Genomic DNA, 23,744 nt, shown 5'->3' with positions numbered 1-23,744 from the left:
TATCCATATTTTGTCTGTCCCTGTAAATTAATACCGTATTTATTCGATTAACCGCCCTGTGCGCTTATTTAATTTGGGGCCAACGTGGGCGAGCGCTTATTGTTTTTAAAACATTTTCAACAAGAGAATAGCGAAACAAGGGATAACAAGTTTATTTCGTTTCAACAAGAGAAAACAAAGTACAAAAGCTAAAATGAACAAGCCATAAACAATTAATTTATAAGTTCATTGACTACCGTAGCTTAAACCAATTTTAGAACATGTACACAACTGACGTGCCTCATACTTCACGCTTGGCTAGTACAGAAATGTTTTTTGTTGTTGTTGATGTTGTTGTTGGGAGGGAGTGGGGCGGGCGATTACTAAGTTTTGGGGCTTTCAGGGTGGGCGCTTATTCGAAGGTGGGTGGTTAATTGAATAAATACGGTATCTTATACAGGATGTGGCCAGCGTTTCATTTTGTGTTTAGACGCTATAAAGGTATACTAAACGTTTGCTCTGTTTCTTCCTTCTATTCCTTGTTTATTTAAAATTATGTAATTCCATTATATTAATTTTCCTTTAACGTGTAAGTCTTTTTCTGACAAAACATCCCAAGCTCTGAGCGCCGTGTCACATTTAGTCCAAACTCCTCGCTGGCCCTAGGCGGTAAAAGCGCGGGTATCTATCCACATTTTGGCACCAAAACAGGCTAATCGACATAAACGCCGGCATTAAATATGCGGATATCTCCCGAACATTTAGACGTCAAAATCAATTCTGCTTCCACCAGAATGTCATCTTTCAAAATTTGTCCGAAACGAAACTGCATATCAACCGTGGAGTATTTCGTTGTGGTGCCTGCGAAAGATAACAAAGTAAGTGACAGTCAGTATTTTCCGGCCCGGCATCAGTGCACTGCACACACTCCCTGTTCTATTCTTTGATCCATGGTCGCGGGGAGATCATCCCACCTTTTAGCGATTAAAATTCGTGGTTTGATACCTCTTAAGGTGCTTAAATCTAAAATTACTTTTGTCAAAGGCGTGGTGGTACCTTTTTGGGGGTATTGAAGTGAAAACATGAGAGGAAGTTAATGTCAGTCAATTGATTTGGTACTTCTTATAGGGTAAAAAAAAATGTTGAGACCACCCCTATAAAACATTTCTGGTACCTTTTTTTAAGGGCTCCTTTCAAAATTTCAGACGATCACCGCCGTCACTTTTCATATGGGATTCTCTACCCCCAACTCCCCCCTCCCCCACCCCTTGAGGAGGATACTTTGCTTTGGTCTTATTCATAACTGAGAAAAAGAAGAAAATACACTTAAAGTTCACGATCGATTCCTTTTACTTTCCTACCTAGCAAAAGATGAGGAATGTCTCGTCGGTGGACATATTCAAGGAGTAACACTGCAACAGCGAAAAAGGTAAAATTTGCCTTTTTCTGCGGTGGACCTTTGTGTAAACAGCTTTAGTCACGGGCGTTTTAGAGGGCCGGACAAAAGCGCATACGTTTTTCTCAGAAACAATCGTTTCACCTTTGATATCAAAACTTCTATCTGAAAAGTATATGCGTGTTTAAAAATATATTTATTTACAGCTCTTGTAACCCATCGAAACAGAAACATATGGTCAGAGAAATTAAAACTTTAATGAAATCTTTTGAGTTAAGAAATAGCTCTATATTTAGAAAAATCGCTTGTCTGTCACGCGCCGTTTTCAATTAGGGTTTTTTTTCGAAATCATTAGGAGATTCATTATTCAAGTAATATCTGCAACACAATTTTATGAAAAGGTACAATTTTCTGAACAAGTTCCAAAAATATTAAGAATGACGGCTTTGTTTGGTTGTTTACTTTTGAATGTTTGTTTCCATTGTTTCAGAAATTGACTTTGACAGTTCCCGCCCGCCCAAAATTTCGCAACTTCCACATCTTTTTGTTTGACAGATGTGAGTGCAAGGAATAATCCGAAAGCATGAAGTTTAAGTTGATTTTCTTCTGTTCTGTGGTCTCTGCGACTGTTACAGTAACAAACACAACATACCGCGACCACGGATCAAAGAATAGAGCAGGGAGTGTCTCACAACATTCCAAGAAGATTGGGAGGTTTCCGCTTCACTCTTACATGAAACAAATTTACTACAATCGAGCTCGAGGCAATAGAAATGGAAGTTTTACGGTTTCAGTACGAAACCAGAAGATTCTCGCTACTTCAATTCGTGGTTTTCAACCAGAAATGAACGGTAGGTTTCCTTTCGCACGTTTAGTAAATAAGGTTGTTGTTCCATTGCCGTTAAGAACCATCGCCATTATCTTGTTAGCTGTGACTTTTTCAATTGGTGTTTATAAATAGGAAATTCACTCCTGAAAAGTTTTATTTCCAAAGTGGGATGAAAATGTACTGTGTTTAATCTGTGTTTCCTCAACCGAGAGTATTACATGTAAATAAAGTTAGCATGCTCTAAAATTGTCGTTTGGATTAAATTAAATCAATGGTCATAATTCGCTCCTCGTTTTACACGGTTGGAAATGTGTCAACATTGCTATTCTGTTTTCCAGCCAATGTGTTTCTTCAGTCATTTGTGTTTAAAATATGTTCTTCGTCAACGTTACTGCAAGCACGGATTTTCTCGGACGAACACGGATGCAAACCTTTCTTTAATTTTCTAATGCGCCATGTTTACACGCCAGATAAGACAGATGTAACGATAAAAAGTAAAAATTTCTGAAAATTTATACAAGAAAGTCGCGAATAGGTATTAAACATTTAGGAAACACAAACTTGTGCATACTTAATCCTAGGCGAGTGCATGTTTATAGGGCCCTGAAACCGGAAAAGCGGAGCGTTGCCATTTTAAATGAATGTCGGTGTTCTCCAACACGTCTTTAACATATCTACGACAGCATCTTTCATGGAAGCAAGATTTGCTTCTAAAAAAGGCAAAACATTTACAATTTCTTTCCACAAAACATGTGGGAAGGACTTAAATTGGGAATATTTTGGAAGGCTATGTTGCCTATGAAAAAATGAAACATTTCAATCTCACAAAAATATTCTGTGATGCATCCATAGGAGATCGGAAAATAATTGTTGTCACCTATTTTATTATCTTTCGCAGGCACCAGCAGAAAATACTCCACGGTGGATATGCAGTTTCGTGTCGGACAAATTTTGCAAGATGACATTGCGGTGGAAGCAGAATTGATTTTGACGTCTAAACGTTCGCGAGTGAGCCGCAAATTTCATGTCAGCGTATATGCTGATCAGCCTGTTTCAGCGCCAAACGACAAGATGTGGATAGATTCCCGCGCTTTGCCGCGGAGAGCCAATGTGGAGTTTGGACTAAATGTGACACCTGCGCTGAGAGCTTGGAGTCTTTTGTCAGAAAGGGTTTACACTTTTAAGGTAATTTAACTTAATGGGATTACAAAATTTTAAATAAACAAGCAAAAGAAGGAAGAAACAGACTGAATGTTTAGTGTTTCTGGAAGGGTCTAGGCAGTCATCAAAGCTATTTTAATTAGCTCTTTTACTTGAGCTTTGAGTTGAGAGGCTGTGAAGAAGTATGGTACGTTTTCTTAACAGCATCTAACGGCTTCAGAGTGCCATGACTTACTATAGTTTCCTTGAAGCAGTAAAATAATTGAGATGATTTTTGGGCATTGGAAATTTAAGGGAAAGTTTGCAAATTCTTTGAGTGAACAGTGCACATGAAGGTCAGAATCTGCAATTCAAAGCTACCGAAGTCAAACACGTTTGTGTTAGAGTGTTGATAGCTTTGATACCAGTTTCCATAAATGTTTAGGGCTGGGGTGGGAGGGGGTCTGGGCTGCACCCTCCCACCCCGGCAACCCCCCTCCCCCACCCCCACCCACACACATTATTATGGAGAATTATTAAGAAATCATAATTTTTTAATTTTTATTTTTAGGAGAAAACTGGTATGGTATTTTGGGCAGCGAATTTTTATCATAACAATTACACATAATTATTATGATGAAAATCCGCTACCCAAATGCCATACCAATAAAGAGTAAAAAACCAACCGTACGCTTTGTAAAGAAGAAAAAAGGATCGAAGCCACACTTGTTTACTGATAAAAGAGCACGTAGAACTTATCAATTATTTTCAATCCACCCAAAAGTGGTACTGAGTTTAGCCTGCACCCTACGATCTGATAAAAGTAAATATCAGATACGCTGTTGACAGAAACTTAACAACAACAACAACAAAAACTTCAGGAAAGCAATGTCCACAGAGAAAAAAGAGTTGACTTGCCAAACAAAAATTTAGAAAAAAATATTGAAAAAGGGCCACTAGCATCAGGGCCCAGTTGTTCAAAGCCAGGTTAAGCTAATCCTGGATTAACGTGAACTTTGATTCGTGTTTAATACCTAATCAATGAAGATTCTTCCAAAAGATTTTTGTCCTTCAATATTGACTTAGACTTCTCTTTACCTTTAGCTTGATTAACTTCTAATCATGGATTAGCGTTAATCGGTTTTCGAACAACCAAGCCCAGGTCTGTTGATAATTTTTGACCAACTTAAAGACTGTACAAACCATCTATAACAACCATGAAGACATAATTCAGTTTGTATACTCTAAGTAAAAAAATAATAACCGAAATAATTTCACGCATAGGTCGCAGACTAGTAATAATCAAAGATTAGGGAGTGCGTCCGATGATCTCGATCCAAGGGTCCCTCTCTCTCTTTTGCCAAGTTGGTGCTGATGTCATTTGCGGGGCCAGATACACATTCCAAAATCTATTCATTCATCCGTTGATCGATTGATTGTCCCATACAATCTAGACTCCAAACGAAATAATGAGTGCGATCTTTTAACGTCGAACACAATTAGTGGATGTCAGGTTATAGAGTTGCCAATAAGTCGAGCTCAGGAAATTTTTTGTAAGAAAAACTAGATACAGTCCACACACCTGCGCTTGGGGTATCGCGGAGCGCAAGCAAGGCGGGAAGTTAAGGTTCAACTTTCATACCAGTTGCTGTTTGACCAGCAGTGAGAGAAAAAGGACTTTGTGACATTAGACCTTGAAAAATTTTATACGGGGTGCTTAGTATTTTACGATCCCGTGAGGCCCATGCAGGTCTATCTATCCCTATAACGTTTACAACAGCTATTGCGATATGACAATTTATATATAGAAACAGGCAAGGGGCCTAGAAATACTCATTAAAAAAGCTCCATCTAAAAAGCTCTACTGTATTCATATGAAAGTTTCATATGAATAAAAGCTACAAAGACATGAAAGCTCCGTCCCTGTGCACCAGCGGCCAACAGGTTTCATTTCGGTAAATTAGGTTCAACACAACCCCCTTTCCCGTGAAAAAAGTTTGCTCGTACGCTGATCTGACTGTTTTTACGAAACCGTACGCCTTTTACACGGTCATTTTGGGGTTGTAAAAATTAGAATTGGCAGGAAAGGTGGTCCACTATAACTCCCTTGAATACCTGTTAATGGATTCACTATCCAGCAACTTAAAACTCTTGTTAATTCGGAATTCCAATCATTACGTGGAATCTAAAGTCCAAGAATTTATTGGATTACCTTTTGAGGGTAAGGCTTACAATTTCATGTTGGAGGAATACCTGATTAAGGATACGTTCTTATATCCCTAGTTGAAGGTGGAAAATATCCATAAGAACATCAACGATACAGCTTCCATGTTAAATTTTTGGAGGTGCTTCAAACACGGTTATGAACATGGACCTTTCCTGGTACTGTACACACAATCCAAGAACCCACAAAGCAAAGATGATATATGGAAGTTGGTGACAGTCAATCCACACGCATTTTATCCCAATCCAGTGAATACTACTGAGGCCAGGAACAGCAGCGACATTACGCAGAATCGAAAGCATCCTGGAAAAGGTGATGGCAGGTCTCCACGGAATCCAACCCTGATATGTTACCAGGTGTCATTTGCCATCAAAATGAGAGACTTTTATAGTAATGTGATCCTGCCAAACATTGGTCTTCTTAACTACTGTGATGGTTACTGCCATTTCCCAATCCAAAATCACTTGACACCCACCATCCATGCCGTCATCTGGGCATTGTGGTGGAAAAGGAATAGCGCCAATTCGTATCCACCCAAGAAGCCACTGTGCGTTCCTACTAAGCTGGATTCCCTAACGGTTATTCTTTCTGACCCAGAAACTGGGCAGCTTATACAAAAAGAGTGGCTGGAATTTTCAGCCAAAGAGTGTGGCTGTCGTTAATGTTACAGTAGTTGACTGCTGGCGTTGTGTTAAATGTCTGTCAGCTAATAAAACCCCACTTTTACAGAGGTTTTCCCAAAGGGGGTAGAGTTAAACAGTTCACCCTCCTATGCCCAAGAAAGGCTAAATTTAAACAGAAACTCATACAGCGATTTTAAAAATACCAACTAAAGGGCTTGAAATATTTTTTTTTTATCGTCGTATTGTCTAAAGGACTTTGTTGCCGAAAAGTTCCATTTAAACGGACACTAAGGATTTCACCCATAGCTCCAAAGCACCTTCCACAGCTTAATCAACAGCAGTTAGGTAAATTGAATTCCTTTTTAGTGAATGGATTTGTGGCTATTATCTACTGATTTAGACTGAAAGCTCAATCAAATTTTGATCTCAGTAGTGAACGGTCCAGTTTTGCCTTAATTGTTCAACAACCTCTGTTAATCTTGATAAGAGCGAACCTACGTAACAGGAAGACATAAGAAAGAGGCACATCTTCTTTTTCCATCGTGAAGTCCACTTTATACGCACCTATCCAATCACAAACGACATGAGATAGGTTGCAATAGAAATTACAAATTATCCTGAGTAAAAAAACAACGGACAATTTCTCAACAAGTGGAAGCTTACTAATACGCTGCCATGTTGACTCTCACCTCATACTTTCACTGTTCTGGGAAATTTAATGTTGTGTTCCTCAAGAAAGATCCTCGCAGTTATTTACGCAACTGAAGTAGTTGCAAAAAGAAAGCCCGTAAAACATTTAGGCGTGAACGGGATATGTCTTTCGAATCCCGTTTAAACTTGATTTTTTTTTTTCAAGTTTTCTGTTTGAAACTGCTTAAGCTTAAGTAGCGTAAATAATTGCGAGGGTCTTTCATTCGCAGTCCAAATATGTTTGGATTCACCTTTTCACTTTGTTGAAGTCAGCTTCATTCAAGCGTCATAAAAAAATGGACATAACGACACAAAGAAAGCATCACTACGGTTTTTCTTCATATGTCGTTATGGAAACGTCATTATGTTTCTGCTATATCGTTAAGTTGTTCACAGTTGTGAAAAAAGATTGGCATAAATGTTTTTTGTTGTTGTTTTGTTGTAAGTTGTTGTTTTTCTTTGGGCGTTATGTTGCTTGGTAGTTAGTGCCAGACTTACTAACAGACTTCGTACAATACGTACGTGATGAACTGTTGTGGTCCATCCAAGTCCCAATTAGGGCCTTAATCGTGAGTTTTGTGTTAAAAGTATCAACTAGCTTCAATAGTAGTGATAAGAAGTTGGTCTACGGAGTTTGTTCTTAGGATAGCGAGGTCACTTTCATGACAAAACGTTTTGTTGAGTTCACATGTAAAAAAAAGTGATTAGGGAAAAGAAATGTGTTCGAAGGTTTGGAAGTAAACAAGCCAACAAACTAAATGAGTTTCTTTTGGGGTGATGTGAAGGGAAAGTGTGACTGCAAGGGAATTTTTTAAGGTAATTCAACTTTGCAAGTTAGATACTTCTTGGATTTAGTCTTTTTTCGTATTCTTATCGAATACGCTAAAATTGTTACTTTTTAAGATTCTGTGACACGTACAATAACAAAGAAAGTCAAGCCAAACATACAAGAATAAAGTGTAGATGTTCATCTTATTTACTTCGCTTTTTGTTGTTGTTTGTTTTCTGTCCTGTTTGTTTATTTTTCCTGAGCAATATACCTAGCACGCTGTGTATAATTAAACCGTTTTACTTAAGATAGGTTATTAAATTAAAATGGACACTTTGCCAGGTCGTACGTGGAAAGAAAGAAACTTTCGTCCACAACTAATTAATCTAGTATTTCTCTGCCATTCCGGGAGAAAGGAGGGGGGTGGGGGGGGGGTTGCAGTGGACTCGGAATTTTTGGTCGGGGGCGTGTGGCTCGGTTTTCCAAACCATGATCCTATTCCAGACCAAAGTATGTAATTTAAAATACAGACCCATTTTCATTCTTTCAGACCAAGCTGTTTCAAATCGATACCCTATTTTAGACACAACCGCTTCAAACCCATACCTTTGGCGCCTCACATACCTATGTAGCTTATATAGGGAAATAAACACCCCCCCCCCCCCCTGCCCCCGCCCTTACCCTCCACACACACCCAAGTGGGGTCTGCAATGTTTAAACCAACACTTCAATGTTGGGCCAGCTGAGGTACCATCTACGCTTAGACATTGCTTAACGTTCGTTTTCAGTAAGTTGGGAAATAATGTGATGCTTATTAAAATAAGATCATTGAACTTTAAAGTATTAATGAATCAATATTTTGCTCGAGTCAGTTTCCTACTTGACTTGGAAACAAAAAAAAGAGAAAAAAATATGGCGACAAACGATATCTCATTATTTAGAGCGTTAACTTTACTTTAATTGTTCAACAACGTTTAAACCGCTCTAAAAAAAAAAGACATGAAAAAATGCTTCTTGCCATTCGTTGGACATTCATTGTTACTTAGCTTTTTGCCGCCCCTGAAGAAGGTTAGTTTTTGTCTAACCGAAATATTGGGCAATAAAGTTATTTTAGCTGTCCGATCAGCTTTGCATTTAATTTTGCATTCATTGTTACGTTGGATGTTTATTTCCCCGAAGTTTTACAGCGGTTACCAATAACACGCGACCTACTGTCTTCAAAAGAGTTGGATATAGTTACGTTTTGTTGGACGTCAAAAAAAGAAAAGCCGTTGGAATTATTTTGAATGCTGGCTAGATTCCAAGGTAACCCGGCAGGAAACTAAGAATGTTACCTCGCTAAGAGAAAGTAAACTTTATTTAAATTGCCAGATCAAGGGAAAATGAAAGGTGTTTTTAAATTAAAAATTTTAGTTTTCACAGCTGCACGTGATAATTTGCCCACTTGCACAAATCGCTGATTTTGCAAAATTATTACGGTAGCGATTTAAATTGTTTTTTTTTTTTTTAATACGGCTCCATCTATACCGAATGCCCCTTCTTTTAGATAAACTGCCCTGGAAATCAACTTTCGTAAAGTTTACTATGTATAAGCGGATAAAACTGCCAATTTCTTTGTTCTGTTGCCTTCAAATGTTCTCAGAATTCAAAATAATTTCAATGGCTTTTCTATGATTGACGTCCACCAAAACGCAACTTTATCGGGGTTTTTTGAAAGCGATAGGTCGTGTGTTATGGCAACCGCTTTAACAGCTGGAATTTTGCTGTCGTTTGTGGTTAACTCTATTGATTCTGCGTTCTGAAATTTCGTTTCGAATTTGATGTTATGTCATCGTTTGTTCATCTGTATTTCAATTAAGATTATGCATAATAAAAAGAAAATTATCAGAATTCGATTAATTTATCACGGTGACGATCATTCTACCTACGTTTGCGACTGCTGAATCGAAAGTTCTACCATGGAATTCTCAAAGGGCGTTCTTCTCGTTGAATTGCTACTAATTTTATACGCCCTGAAGTTAAGCACTGCAGATTGTCAAGGGAAATGTGAGCAGACTAGTAGCAGCTTTGGCCAAACAGGAATAAAACATCGTGCCATACTGGGTCACAGCTTTAAGAACTTCACCGTGAAGAAAACGTTTGATTGTCATGTGAAATGCTTCGATGAGAGATGCAGGTGCCAAGCATATCAAATGTGGAACAATCGATGTGAGTTACTGGATGAAGACAGGAGTTCGGCTCCAGATGATTTTGCCAATAAATGGGGATACTCCTACTTTGATATGGATAATGAGTTTGTAAAACAGGTAAGGGATATGAGTTCCATATTTAAGAATTAGATCATGGGCCGACCTTTTTTATGAATAAAAAGTCAACGAGGTGTCTTCGGGTTGTAAATGTGCTGAAAGAAAAGCAAAATTCGTATTTAAATTGTAAAAGCTAAGTGGCACTGAGTTGTGGCAAACTAAACCATTACGGTGTATCTCCAAAAAAAATAATGAAGAGAAATTTTACAACATTTCACAACATTCACGACACTCACGAATTAACAGAACGTAACGATGAATGTTTCCTAAACATTTATTTTGTAGTATACATATGTCAATGTGCTTATGCAAATTTTTAACTAGCAAACTAGTGTACCAAAATCAGTTCGGCTAAATGGTCCAGGGCTTAGTTCCTCAGTTGAAATGTAGGAGGTTTTCTCTTAATATTAAACCGAAATATTGGAGGGTCACTTTCCAACTTTTGTTAACGATTCTTATAAAATTGAAATTCAGACTTCTGGTCATTTGAGTAGCAATATGACAGTTATAACGTGGCGCTAGCGCTTATACCGCATACGTCTTCAAAAACGTTTTTAAATGGATGGTAAATTGGAAAATGGAAGAAAATGTCTTACAAGTTACAGTGACTTCGCCTCCATTTGAAAACAAATTTTCGTTGGAGAAAATTTTATGTAAGTTTCAGAGTAAACATTTCTCGTTAAAGTGGCAGCTCTGTAAACAGCTATTTTCCTAAACGTGAGTTGAATAAATTTAAAATTCCATTTTAAAATAACACTCTGAAGGCAAGTTTATCAAAGCAATGCCCACCTATTCGGCACGCACTAGGCGCAGTTGACGTAATGTTTTGCAAATAATTTTATTTGTGGCAATGGAAACTAGGCTTACTTTGTACGTTGTGCTAGCAGATTTTCGAGAAATTTTAGTGAAGTTCACGAAAACATTTAACAATTATTCCACAAGCGTGCGTTGGATATTTAACAATTAGATTATGAGTTCGAAATTTCTATCGCGTGTTTGCCCTCATCAACTATCACGCGATAGAAATCTAATTGTTTTAGTAAAAATCTAATAATCGTTCAAAACTTAAAAACAAGCTAAGACAGGTTCTAAACACCTATGAAATACCAGTTGAGCCTTCGCGCGACTGAACGTGATATCTTCACACCTGAAAAGATCGCCGCTGCTATGGTTACATGATAAACCGCGCCTTTGCAATGATTTGGTATTTCGTTGGTGTTTATATAATAAACAGAACATTAAATGGCCGCTTGGAGGTACAAAATTTCTCTTCTCGTGTTGAAAAATATTTTACTCGTTCGCAGCGCTCACTGGTGAGATATTTTTCAAGAATTGAAGAAAAATTTCGTATCTCCGCGCGGTCATGTAATATCCTCTATAAATAAGTCACGCCAGGCACTACTCAAGTTGCCGTGCTCCTGTTCAGTAATAGATCACAGGTGACGTCAAAATGTGAAAAGAACAACACGAGTTGGAGGCGAGTGTGTCACTGATGTTCTTACCGCAATTTGACGTCTTCGGTGATCTATTACGGAACAGCCGGACGGCAACTTGGAATCTATTTGTTTTATACAATTAACAGAAAGGAAACATGACAAACTTGCCTCGCAGCGCTTGACTGTTCGATTTGTGCCAGTTCAGGCATTTTCAAAGTCACCAACGCTACTTTCTGTGTCGGCTTCTTCTTTTCTTCTTTATCGTACTTGTAAACAGCTGCCTCCTCTAACTTTTTTCCGATGCCTTCGCTTACTCAAAGCAGAATAATCGAGTAAATATTTTCAAAACTGTGAGTCTTTTCGTTGGGATAACATCTGCTTTGGAGATTTGTTTCAGGCAATTTTGTTTTAGGCAATTTCAAATAGACAAGAACACTTTCGCCTTGGTTTCTTCTTTTTCTTGTTTGTAAATAGCTCCTACTAACCTTTTCTAGAGGCCTTCACTTGCTCAATTCGAAATAATCTCGCAAGCATTTTCAAAACCGCGCGCCATGTTGGACAAAACAAAGAAAACAATTTTCCCGTGACGTCATCTGTGTCTGTACTCTAATAGATCATAGGCAACGACCAATCACAGCGTGCATAGTTTTTGTAGCCGCTGCTAATCACTCAGCTCTCTACTTTCACTTTATTTGATATTTTCACCATTGCAAAGTAACTCATCCCGACGGTAAACAAATCCGTACCAGAACGGTTCTTGAAATACAAAGATTAAATAAAAGATGTTAAAAATAATACTACAAGTAAACGACATGGAATGAGCAACTGAGAAACAATAGAAAACGAACGACTAACACAAGAACGTACCTTATCGGTGATTCTACAGAGAATTAATCAAGACGGGAAGAACGGCGAGACACAACTATACAAAACTGAAAACGATGCGCGCACTGAAAACTTATGCAAGAAAACTGGCTAAAAAAGGGTAAAAAGGGGTGACAGAAAGGCTATTTACATACATAATGAACTATAAAGGTGTGGGGGCGAAAGGTATGAAAGATGTAACACACACAAATAAAACAAAAGTAGGTGAAAAATTAGCCGCGCAGAAAAAGCTATAACTCGCCGTAACACACCGGCCCCCGAAAGGCGCATATAAGAAAGCCTTTCCAAAAAAAACTAAGGTGTTCATAATGTCTGAGTTCAGTTATTTAATATCACTGTCCAGGTTAGTCTCTTTCAAATAAAGCCCCTTCTAAAAGGCAAAGTTTCCGCACGTCGCGTCGTAGAACCGAGGAGGCCGTCCTGACCAAGACCTGTCTCACGAAACCGTGCTTGTCAGGAAATACTTCTTGAACAATACCCTTCGGCCAAAATCCGCGAGGTGAAGCTTCGTCAACGACTAGAACCAAGTCACCAACAGCCAAGCTTGGGCGTGGACGGAGCCATTTCTGTTTTAGCTGAAGAGCTGGTATGTATTCGTGTATCCAACGCTTCCAAAACACATCAGCTAAATAATGTGCTTGCTTCCAACGCTTAGACGCATAAGACACGACATCACTGGTTTCTGTTGGAGACTGACAGACATTTGGACGAAGCAATAGCAACTTGCTCGGGGTCAAGGGTTCGAGGTCCTGCGGGTCACTAGACGGTGGCGTGAGAGGGCGATCGTTAAGGATCTTCTCAACTTCTGCCATGAAAGTAAGGAGAGTCTCGTCATCGACCAGTTGAACGCCTAAGAGTGAGCGGAAAATCTTGCGTATGGAACGGATTATTCTTTCCCAGACTCCGCCAGCATGACTTGCTAACGGTGGATTGAAGTGCCAAGTAACGCCTTGCTTCTGAGACAATTGTCGATTCGGTCGATGTTCCATTTCTCCAAGGCGGTCTTAATTTCTACTTCTGCTCCTCTGAAGTTGGTTCCATTGTCACTAAAGACTTCAACTGGTGAACCGCGTCTGCTGACGAATCTAGAGAACGCTTGTATAAAGGAATCGCTGGTAAGGTCGTGCGCAATCTCGATATGTACTGCTCGGACAGCTACACACGTGAACAGACACCCGTATCTCTTCATATGACTTCGTTTTAGCTTGACAAGTATTGGGCCGAAGTAATCCACTCCCACTGAAGAGAACGGAGGCGACTGTGGGGTTACCCTTGCTCTGGGAAGAGGTGCCATTACTTGCTGACATGGAGGAGCATTCCATTGACGACACTTCAAACACTTCCCAACAACACGACGAACAGCTGAATGTCCCTGAAGGATCCAAAATTTTCGTCTAATGCTGGAGAGGACTTGGTTTGCACCCACATGGCCTTCTGCTTCGTGATACTCTTTAACAATTAGGTCGGTGACGTAATTCTTGCCAGGCAGAATCATTGGGTGTTTGGCGTCGAAACTAATAGGTGCCCTTTCAAGACGTCCTCCGACGCATATGATACCATTATGGATGAACGGACTCAGCTTACGTAGAGGACTGAGGTAACCCACGCATGCGAATCTCTTTCTGGATGGACGTGAGAGGCTTGAATCTGGAGAACTTGCTGAACGCTCCTTGGACAGAAATTCTAACTCTTTCGGGAAAGATTGGGCTTGAATGACTTGAACTATTTCTCTTGTCGCACGGGAAATTTCTCCAACCGTCAAATTGCCCACTCGTGGTGCTTTCTGGGACACACGTGACTGAAGGTACTCTCGGAAACGTAACAACCAGGCGACGGATGCCTGAAGCTTGTTAAAGGAGGAGTGTGTCCGAAGTAGGCGCTCGAGGATGTCTTCTCTTAACACTAAGTGGATTTGTGGCTTTTTCCTTTTCAATTCTGGATCCTCTTCACAACAATCAAGTATCTGGAAAGGGGATTGTGGCCATTCACTCTCATGTCTGCGGAGGAAGGCTGGACCATAAAGCCAACTTTAAAACTTCTCTGTCTCTAGAATTGAAAAACCACGGGAAGCGTAGACTGCAGGACTGGACTGCGAGTCCACGTACCGCCACTGACATGGTGAGGACGCATCGTGAATTATCGACAATCTGTTAGCCACAAACGTCTGGAACCTCCTTGCCTCGTTACGGATGTACTGAAGGACTATAGTAGAGTCTGTCCAGAACACAGTTTCGTGAACTTGAAGGTCAAGCTCGTCTTCGAGGAACTTATGCAATTTCACAGCTACGGTCGCAGCGGTCAGCTCCATTCGAGGAATTGTGATAGTTTTCAAGGGTGCTACCCGTGCCTTTCCAAGGAGTAATCCACTGTGAATATGACCTGAAACATCTACAAGCCGGATATACGATGCTGCACCGTATCCTTTCTCCGATGCATCGCTGAAGTGGTGCAGTTGAACATTAAGGAGGTTGCCAAACCCTCGAGGCTTCATACAACGTGGCCAGCTAACAAGCTTCAGTTTTGGAAGATTATCAACCCAACCACGCCACTCCGTTAGCTTCTCATCAGGAATTTGATCGTCCCAGCCGAAGTCTTGCTTGCACAGTTCTTGAAGGATCATCTTGGCCGGCAATACAAGAGGGGCTGCGAATCCTAGCGGATCGTACACACCAGAAACCAAGGACAATATCCCCCTTCTAGTATCAGCGACTTCTTTCTCGGAAACACGGAAGCTTAATGTGTCCTTCTCGACATTCCACTGGGTTCCCAAGGCTCGATCAATAGGCAAATCTTCAAAATCTAGAGTCATCACAGACGGTGCCCGCTCTGAAGCCGGTATAAACTCAAGAACTTCTCGGCAATTGCTTATCCACTTTGTAAGATGAAACCCGCCTTTGGAAAGCAAGTCCGTCAATTGGTGCACCAATCTTTTCGCATCAGGAACTGAGACCACCGACTTCAAGCAATCATCGACGTAGAAATTGCGATAAACTGTGTCAACGGTCTGGACGTCAAATTCACTTTGATTATCACGTGCCGTTTTCCTGAGGGCGAAACTGGCACAACATGGCGATGATTTGGTGCCAAATAGATGTACTAACATCTGATGATCAACAAGGTTGTTTGAAGGATTGCCATCTTCCCACCAAAGAAACCGCAGGGCATGATAGTCGTCCGGTGCCACAAGTACCTGGTGGAACATCCGCTCTATGTCCGACATTAGTGCTATGGGTTCTTGCCGGAATCTGAGTAGAACACCTGCGAGATTATTCGTAAGATCCGGACCTTGGAGGAGTTGATCGTTCAAAGAAGTATCACGGAATCTTGCTGCGCAATCGAAAACAACTCTTACTTTCCCAGGTTTTTGGGGATGAAAAACTGGATGATGAGGCAAGTACCACAGTGGTTTGTCATCAACGTAGACTTGGTCTTCCGGAACTCTCCTGGCGTGGCCCCTTGAGATGTAGTCTTCAACAGTCGATCTGTACTTCTCAAAAAGGGGGGCGTCCTTTTGGAAAGGTCTTTCTAGGAACCTCATTCTTCGTACAGCGACATCACGGTTATTCGGTAGGCAAGGAGACTTGAAGCGCCATGGGAGAGGTAACTGATAGTGACCATTTCTAAGGCAGGCGGAACTCTCCAGAATGGCCAGGGCTCGTTGGTCTTCAATTGACATGGCTTGCTTCACACTAGATAAGGACTCATTGAAGTCTGCGTCATATAACCTCTTAAGCTGGCTTGAGATCATCTCTTGCCCGCCACTAATAAAGTTGACATGCACTTCTGAACTCTTGCTATGTTCTAAAGGACCAATGAGTGTCCATCCAAGTAGCGTACGGGCTGCATAAGGCTGCTTTCTTTTACCGCATCTTTGTTCAAATACCCAATGGGCTTCAGGGTTGTCATTACCGATCAGGATCTCCACCTTTTGGTCTTCAAGCTTTGGAAACTCAATGCCGTGTAAATGAGACCATCCTCGAACATCTTCATCGGTTGGTATGCTCCGTCTTGAAACCGGGAGATGGTCCACTGTCCACACTTTGTTCAAATGTATACTGTCATCTGACTTGAGAGCCTTGACGTTCAATTCCACCTCAAAACCGCTTCTGGATCGGTCTTTCTCGTTTACGGTTGTAAGAGAGAACGTCATAGGTTTCCCTGACAAGCCCAGGGTTTCTGCCAAACTATTGGAGCAGAGAGTGATATCCGAGCCATCATCTAGGAAAGCGTATGTCTCTACCTCGGGACCGCCATCCGCACCACTGACTCTCACGGGAACTATACGCAGGCTCACACGAGGTTTTCCGGTACCAATGGCTGCACAGTGGCCTTCATCACTAGCTCTGTCAACGTTTACCTTCTCAGGGGTGTCCACTGCGACCCTGTCAGCGGGTTGGTTCGTTTCTTCAAGGACTCTGTCGCCAGGAGGATGCAGCAACGAGTGGTGACGTTTCCCACATCCACTGAAGAGGCAAGCCCTAAATTGCCTGCAGCGCCTTACAAAGTGGTTGCTTCTCAGGCAGTTGATGCATAATCTTTTGTCCAACACAAACTTTCTACGTTCTTCATAGGATTTGTCTCTAAATTTGAAGCATCTCTCGAGATCATGATTACCATTGCAGAACAAACACGTAGTCACAGGAGCTTGCTTGTTTGCATGCTGCTTGGAGCCAAGAGCTTTCTGTGGACTCGGGATAGACGAGGTACCATTTGAACCTTGAGTCGCGAGAGTTGTTACTTTCACCGCAGGGGCATCGTCTGATTTTCTTCTTGCTCTTTGTGTAATCCCTTTGTCTTCTTTCGGTCTAGTACCAACCAATTTTCCGAAGGCAGTATTGGCTACAGCGGCTCTCTTTTCCACGAAATCTGTTAGGTGAGAGAACTCAGGTTCGATATCAGCTTCAATCAACTTGCTTGACACTTCTGCCCACTTCGCCTGGATGTGAGGTGGCAGGCGCATTACAACCTTTCTGAGAGTGTCCATCGAATTTATATCTCCTTTGTATCGCATATGCTCAGAGCTCATAACGCAATTTCTCATGTCTCTCGCTAGCTGCGACAGCTTCTCGGCGTCCGACGCTCGGATTTGAGGTCCCATAACAACTCTTTCAATAAACGCACGCACAAAGATGTGTTTCTGACCGAAATTCTTCTGCAAGATATCTTTCGCTTCGCGGTAACCTTGCCCAGGAGGCAAGATAACACAGTTCTCGATGGCATCTTTTGCGACACCTGAGCAAAACTGGATCAGGTAGGACAGTCTTTCATCGTCCGCGTTAACTCTACGTTCCACATTGATTTCAAAGCTCTTTATAAATCGAGGATACTTCCTAGGATCGCCATCAAAGGAGATCACTTCTCTTTTCGGCATTTCGAGCCTTTCGAGGCCAGAGGACAAGTAGCGGACGATTTTTTCCTGCTGTTGGCTCAAAAGGCGCTGAAGGTCTGAGGCTTCAATAACTGCTTCGTTTTTCTTATGATCTCTGGACTCTTTATTTGGTACGACTGCTGGTAGCTCGCGTGACTTAGTTAGAAAACCAGACGAGAATTCATGAGCTTGTCCAGGATCCCTTTCACAAGACTGAAGATATTTTCCAATGGCTTCATCAGGCGTCTGTTTTGGCAATTGATTAAAGGACTCAAATACGCGCTCGGAATCACTGCAAAAATCCACCTCGATCTGTGCCTGGTCAGCCTCAAATCTAGCCTTAAACAGCTCCTTTTCCTTGTCTAGACGCTGCTTCTCGTGCTCTAACTGTTGCAGACGACTTAGGAGCCTTAGTTCCTCTTCAACTTTCTTCACTTGAAGTCTGGCCTTCGTAAGATTTACCTTGGACGACTGCGAAGCTTTGCTAACTCTCGAGCTACCACGTGAATCCCCGGTGAAAGAACGGGTAAGCCAAACTGAATCGTCATCTGGAAACGTATCATGCGGAATATCGCGTGAACTCTGTGGTGCTGCATCTCGAGGGATCTCGAGAGAAGGGCGTGGGATACCCTCGCGTGGGTATCCCTCGCGAGGACTCTCGCACGAAGAAGGGTGTGGCTGATTTCCAACGAACACACTGTCACGAGGAACCACGCGTGGGCCCTCGCGCGCTGCGGGATCCAATTCGGGACGTGAAGTTGCCGATTCGCACGACTTACTAAACCACCGAGCAAATTCCTCGTCAAAAAGGCCTTTCGTTTCTATTTCACGCATATGATCTTGCAACGCCCGTTCGTGTTCGTCTGAAACTGTCAATAACTGTAACAAATCTTTTGCCTTCGCGTTATACCTCATAAATAAACCGTCTAGCGTACATTTCTTGTCTAAAACTTCCACAAGACTTCCACTATTCGAAAACAACCGCTCCAATTCTTTGTATGACCTCGTTAAGTGACCTCTGTAGGCTGATAACGATCGTCTAAGTTGATTAATCTGACCCTCATCCAACAACGCGCAACTCGACGTTCGCCGCGTAAATCCTGACCCGCCTTCTGCCATAATGGAACTTGATTCAGCAAGGAAAGGCCGCTGCTAATCACTCAGCTCTCTACTTTCACTTTATTTGATATTTTCACCATTGCAAAGTAACTCATCCCGACGGTAAACAAATCCGTACCAGAACGGTTCTTGAAATACAAAGATTAAATAAAAGATGTTAAAAATAATACTACAAGTAAACGACATGGAATGAGCAACTGAGAAACAATAGAAAACGAACGACTAACACAAGAACGTACCTTATCGGTGATTCTACAGAGAATTAATCAAGATGGGAAGAACGGCGAGACACAACTATACAAAACTGAAAATGATGCGCACACTGAAAACTTATGAAAGAAAACTGGCTAAAAAAGGGTAAAAAGGGGTGACAGAAAGGCTATTTACATACATAATGAACTATAAAGGTGTGGGGGCGAAAGGTATGAAAGATGTAACACACACAAATAAAACAAAAGTAGGTGAAAAATTAGCCGCGCAGAAAAAGCTATAACTCGCCGTAACAGTTTTCATCGCATTTTATAAAACAGAATAGATAGTGAGTAGCGTAGCCAATAAGAGAGCAGCATTAGTGATAGAACACTAGTAGATTTATATTAAGAGATGATAGATCGCCAACGAGGCACGTAGCGCCGAGTTGGCTATAACCATATCATATCCAACAAGCGCGCTATTGGAATAATAGTTTTTTTAAAAAAAAACAATTAAGAAATATTGCTAGATCTTGCTGATTTCACTTTGCAAGTACAACCAGAAGATAATTTAATGGCCGCTATTTCTCGGGCATGGCATAATGGTTCATATACCATGACCGCTGAGCCAATCAAATGCCTGGAATTGCATTATACAATGATCCAGATTTGAATCATAAGTGTTATTTGGTCATTTTACTCGCGTTTTTTTGTTTCTTTTTTTTTTTTCTGTAAAATTAATTGTTTCGAGGAAACAAAAGCAAAAGGAAAACTGACCTTGAAATAGATTTGAAAAAATTCAAATGTCAAGCAACTCGAGCCCTAATCAGCCGAGTGACATATCTGGGGTGTTCAGTCATGAAAGACTGAAGGCATGTTTGTTTGAGTATGTTGCTGGTACATCACACTTATGTCGTTCTAGAGTTCAAACCTTAAATAGACCTGTGAATGTATAAAATCATGAACATGTGTAAAATGAGCATTATACAACCCTTTGGGTGACTTTTTGGGTTAACCGAGCATCTCAGTGGACTGACAAATAACCTAAAGCATGTCAATGGCGAGCCAAAACCATAATCTATAAAAGCCTAATACATGTCCAAATGCATACTTTTCCTATTAATTACAAAAATCATTAATAATTCGTAAGCCTATTGACCTATCAAATAGTCGATAAAACATCACGTGCAATGGTTTTAAATCCCGATAAAACCTCGTCCTAATTAGTATGTGGTGTTTAATGCTTTTCGCGTATGCTAATTTCCAACGTTCACAAAAGCATCATTGTTATGAACTCTCTTGACACACGCTTTTCCAGGAATATTTTTAAAGCCGTTCAATAAATTCGCAGCACGTGTTTTATTGGGTCTAAAGCCACTCGGCTGCACCTCGTGGTTATAAATCCCAATGAACCACTGCTGCTCGTATTTTAAACATTTAGCGACTTCTCACTTGATTCATTTACTTGACCATCATCCCTATGGCTACTTGTTGGTGTCTTAATTATGTCACAGAAACTAATTAAAATGTGTTCCGTATTATCTTTAAGATTTCAGTGAACAACGCATGCTCAGATCAAACATGCCGTAACAAATGCTGTAACCAAAGTCCGTGCGCCCATGGAGGCACGTGCACTGAGCTATGCGACCACGCCAAACACAAGTTCAACTGCACTTGTACCTCGGAATACTATGGTAAGCTTTGTAAGAAACGTAGACCTACATCTTGTAAGGAGCAACTTGAAAAGGACAGAGGGAGCCAGTCTGGTCTGCATCTTTTGTTTGATTCAACGAGCAAGTCATTGTATGAAGTCTTTTGCGATTACACGTCTGAAAACGGATTCATTTGGAATCTGATCGAGTCTTTCAGCTTGGCTAACAAAATCGAGTTTGCAAACGAGCCATTTTATTAAGACTACCCTGTCAATCAGAATTCCTTTAGCTGGAATACGTTTCGCTTATCGCGGTCAAGGATGAACTTCACAGCCAGCCACTCCACGCATGTGCGCGCCACATGTAATTTTAACACTGATGGACTTAATTACATTGATTACTTAAGAGCCAAACTGAGTGATATTAACGTCATGAGTTTGAATTTCGACGGATGCAAAAGGTATGAATACATCAATATCAGGGGCTATTATTGCCATAATTGCACGGCCCAATTTGCTCAAAGAAATAGATGGCAGGCACACGTTGACTCCTTTTACGGATTTCAGAAAGGTTGTCAGTTTAAAAGTCCCCTCGAAGGCGCTGTGAAGATGAAGAGTGGCGAAGATAACTTCGGATGGTACGACACAGTTAATCGTGTACATAGATGCTCAGCAAGCGCTAATTCTACAACGCAGTGGTGGATTGGAGAACAGTAAAAGTTAGCTGCACACAGCTGCACGTCAAACGAGGATTACACTGGAGGCAAGAAGTGGATATTTAGTTTTTATATATTAACAGACTAAGTGAGAAATTTACCAATGGCTAGAGGCAATAAACGTTAAATGCTACAGTTTGTTGAACATGTTATGTACTTTCAATAGAGCCTGTTAAATAAAATGCAAAATGTGCACACGCCAAGGGAGAAGCAGGATTCTAAACACTATATTATCATCTCTCGCTCTAAGGAAATTCTTCCAAAATTCTTCCAATCGGCATGCACAGGTAAAGAGAATAGCTAGACAAAAGGTTGTAAAAGTAAATTAATTAGTATCCGACGACGGTTTATTTAACAACTCGAAAAAAAAAAAAACCGTAATGTTCAAGAAACTACAGTACGGCTTTAACTGACAAATTTTGTATTGCAACTAGTTTTTGCACAATATTGTAAAGATAGAAATACGCGTAGTGTAATGAAGTTTCATGACTCAACTTATGGCGTTTAGCAAGAGAAAAAACAAACAGAAATTAAGATAAAGAAAGGGAAAAGAAGAATAGGAGTGAACAAGAAGTTAGCTTTAGAGACAAACTTTCTTGTGTTGGGGAACTGCTGAAGGATAGAAATGTATAAGAACAACAAGGCAGACATCAGTGCAGACCAAGTAATGATGGAAACTGCTATAAGACTAACGGAGAAACTGCGCAATGAATTGGCTGAAGTCAGAAAAAAGAAGTGTGGAGTCGTAAACGTAAGCTTCTTGACCAAAGTTTCCATGAGGGGGTGAGGCATTCTACCCCAAAAAGTCAAATAAGCCATTCAATTCGGCAAAGAGCAAGAAGATACATAACTAGTAATGAAAGAGTCGTGAAATTGACGAAATGTTTTTCCAGCAAAGCTTCCTGAGTAAACTGGTGGTTAAGCAAAAACAACACCGAAATGCCATGCAAGGCTGTTTTCTTGTAGTTGTTACTGTTGTATCAGTTAGTTTTTTTGTGCTTACACTAAAGATCAATATGGTAAAATTATCCTACATTTTGGAAAAGAAGTGTCTTTTTGTCTTATAAAATACGACATGGAAACCACTTAAGAGCGAATGCCCACAAGAATCAAACAAAATCGGAAAATAGCGGCAAAAGTGTAAAAACTCAAAATCGCTCAAACTTTGGCTATCAGTAGTCCACACTGAGTTACTTATTGCAATGGAATTAATTTGTCTAAAAACTTTTTGTTTTGGCAGAAAATAACCATAATAAATTTCGGTGCTAGTTACGAGAAATTTCGACTTGAAAATTAACGATTTTTAAGCAAGCCGCTCGCCTTAACTGTAGAGCAAGAAGACATCCACTTATTATCAGCTTATTGTACATCTCTTCTCGATTTAATTTTATTATTTCTATGATGTTTGAAAAAACCATGACATCGAGAGGGACCTGAACGTAATCCCACTGTTACTCTATTGAAATGACGAGCTACATTTAAAAGATTATTTACCACGCTACCTTTATCCCGAATGGGATGAACTTTCAAAAGTAAAGTTAGGAAGAAATGGAATTTTAATCGATGTAACGTTTGTTCTGGGGAAATTAAATCCTTGTCTATAACAGAGCGCTAAAAACCACTGAAATACAGGCAAATAAGAGATTGCGTGACAGATCGTGAAAGAGGTTACAATCGTGTTTTACGGATATTTTAGCCCGAACTCGATATTAATGCTGTTCAGAAAACAACAGCATTCTCTTTTGAGAATGTAATGGTTTTCCCGTATTATATGAAACTTTGTTCGTACTTTGTTTAAACAAATTCATAACTCCCAGGAAAAAAAAAAAAAGTTATGACATCGGGAGGTGTTCTTGTCTCAGACTTCTCAATGCTTTAACTGTAGTTTCCTTTCGAAGTTTACCTATTTGTTTGTTGCGGGTGAGATGATTTGTCTTTATTCTATTCGGTTGTGAGAACTACTTACTCACTCGTCTTATTTAGCATGAGATCTGATCATGACAATAAATGCTATTATTGCCTACTTATGACAGCTTTGATTGGCAACAAAATTTCAGCTACTTGTATACAGCTATTTCAATCAACGTTGTCGGATTAAAATCAAGCTAAAAGACAAGACCGCAATGTTTTGTGGGATTATTTTTTATGAATAATTTCATCAAAATCATCCCTGCACGTGCAGGTCATTGTACTGCTAATTACAACCTATTGTTTTCTCCAGGCATGACTGATTTTGATGAATTTATTCATAAAAATCCCACGTAGACTTTCGGTCTTGTCTTTTAGCTTCATGCTTTGAACTGAAAACGTTAACTGAAATAGCTGTATAAATGTCGTATTTCCTCGAACAAAGCCGGGGCGATTTTTTTTCACACCAAAAGAGGGCAATTATTCGAGCAAAAGCGATTATTCGAGGGAGACG

General features: G+C 40.4%; 2 protein-coding genes and 1 pseudogene across 2 annotated transcripts; 2 read left to right on the top strand and 1 right to left on the bottom strand.

The window, feature by feature from the left end:
• The first annotated feature begins 2,043 nt into the window (after positions 1 to 2,043).
• LOC146454913 (bone morphogenetic protein 10-like) lies at positions 2,044 to 6,777 on the top strand. The gene is made up of 3 exons (XM_085094932.1): positions 2,044 to 2,226; positions 3,103 to 3,389; positions 5,628 to 6,777. The coding sequence occupies exons 1-3, from the start codon at positions 2,109 to 2,111 to the stop codon at positions 6,228 to 6,230; spliced, it is 1,008 nt and encodes a 335-aa protein (XP_084951058.1). The 5' UTR covers positions 2,044 to 2,108; the 3' UTR covers positions 6,231 to 6,777.
• Positions 6,778 to 9,608: 2,831 nt separating this feature from the next.
• Positions 9,609 to 22,760, top strand: LOC146454911 (uncharacterized; annotated as a pseudogene).
• Positions 13,197 to 17,648, bottom strand: LOC146454912 (uncharacterized). The gene is made up of 2 exons (XM_085094945.1): positions 14,383 to 17,648; positions 13,197 to 14,274 (listed from the first exon to the last, which is right to left on the bottom strand). The coding sequence occupies exons 1-2, from the start codon at positions 17,646 to 17,648 to the stop codon at positions 13,197 to 13,199; spliced, it is 4,344 nt and encodes a 1,447-aa protein (XP_084951071.1).
• Positions 22,761 to 23,744: the final 984 nt, after the last annotated feature.

The sequence above is a fragment of the Pavona decussata genome, unplaced genomic scaffold (assembly GCF_977016875.1).
Source record: "Pavona decussata unplaced genomic scaffold, jaPavDecu1.1 SCAFFOLD_297, whole genome shotgun sequence".
In the NCBI taxonomy this organism is placed as follows: Eukaryota; Metazoa; Cnidaria; class Anthozoa; order Scleractinia; family Agariciidae; genus Pavona; species Pavona decussata.
This window is presented reverse-complemented; position numbering and strand designations above follow the sequence as displayed.

What these genes read in the sequence shown, in the direction of transcription:
- LOC146454913 (XM_085094932.1), top strand. Translation starts at nt 2,109, where the DNA reads ATGAAACAAATTTACTACAATCGAGCTCGAGGCAATAGAAATGGAAGT. An exon ending in TTTTCAACCAGAAATGAACG is followed by an intron (nt 2,227 to 3,102) that starts GTAGGTTTCCTT and finishes TATCTTTCGCAG; the next exon opens with GCACCAGCAGAAAATACTCC. An exon ending in AAAGGGTTTACACTTTTAAG is followed by an intron (nt 3,390 to 5,627) that starts GTAATTTAACTT and finishes TTATATCCCTAG; the next exon opens with TTGAAGGTGGAAAATATCCA.
- LOC146454912 (XM_085094945.1), bottom strand. Translation starts at nt 17,648, where the DNA reads ATGCCGAAAAGAGAAGTGATCTCCTTTGATGGCGATCCTAGGAAGTAT. An exon ending in TCCTCACCATGTCAGTGGCG is followed by an intron (nt 14,275 to 14,382) that starts GTACGTGGACTC and finishes CTTCCTCCGCAG; the next exon opens with ACATGAGAGTGAATGGCCAC.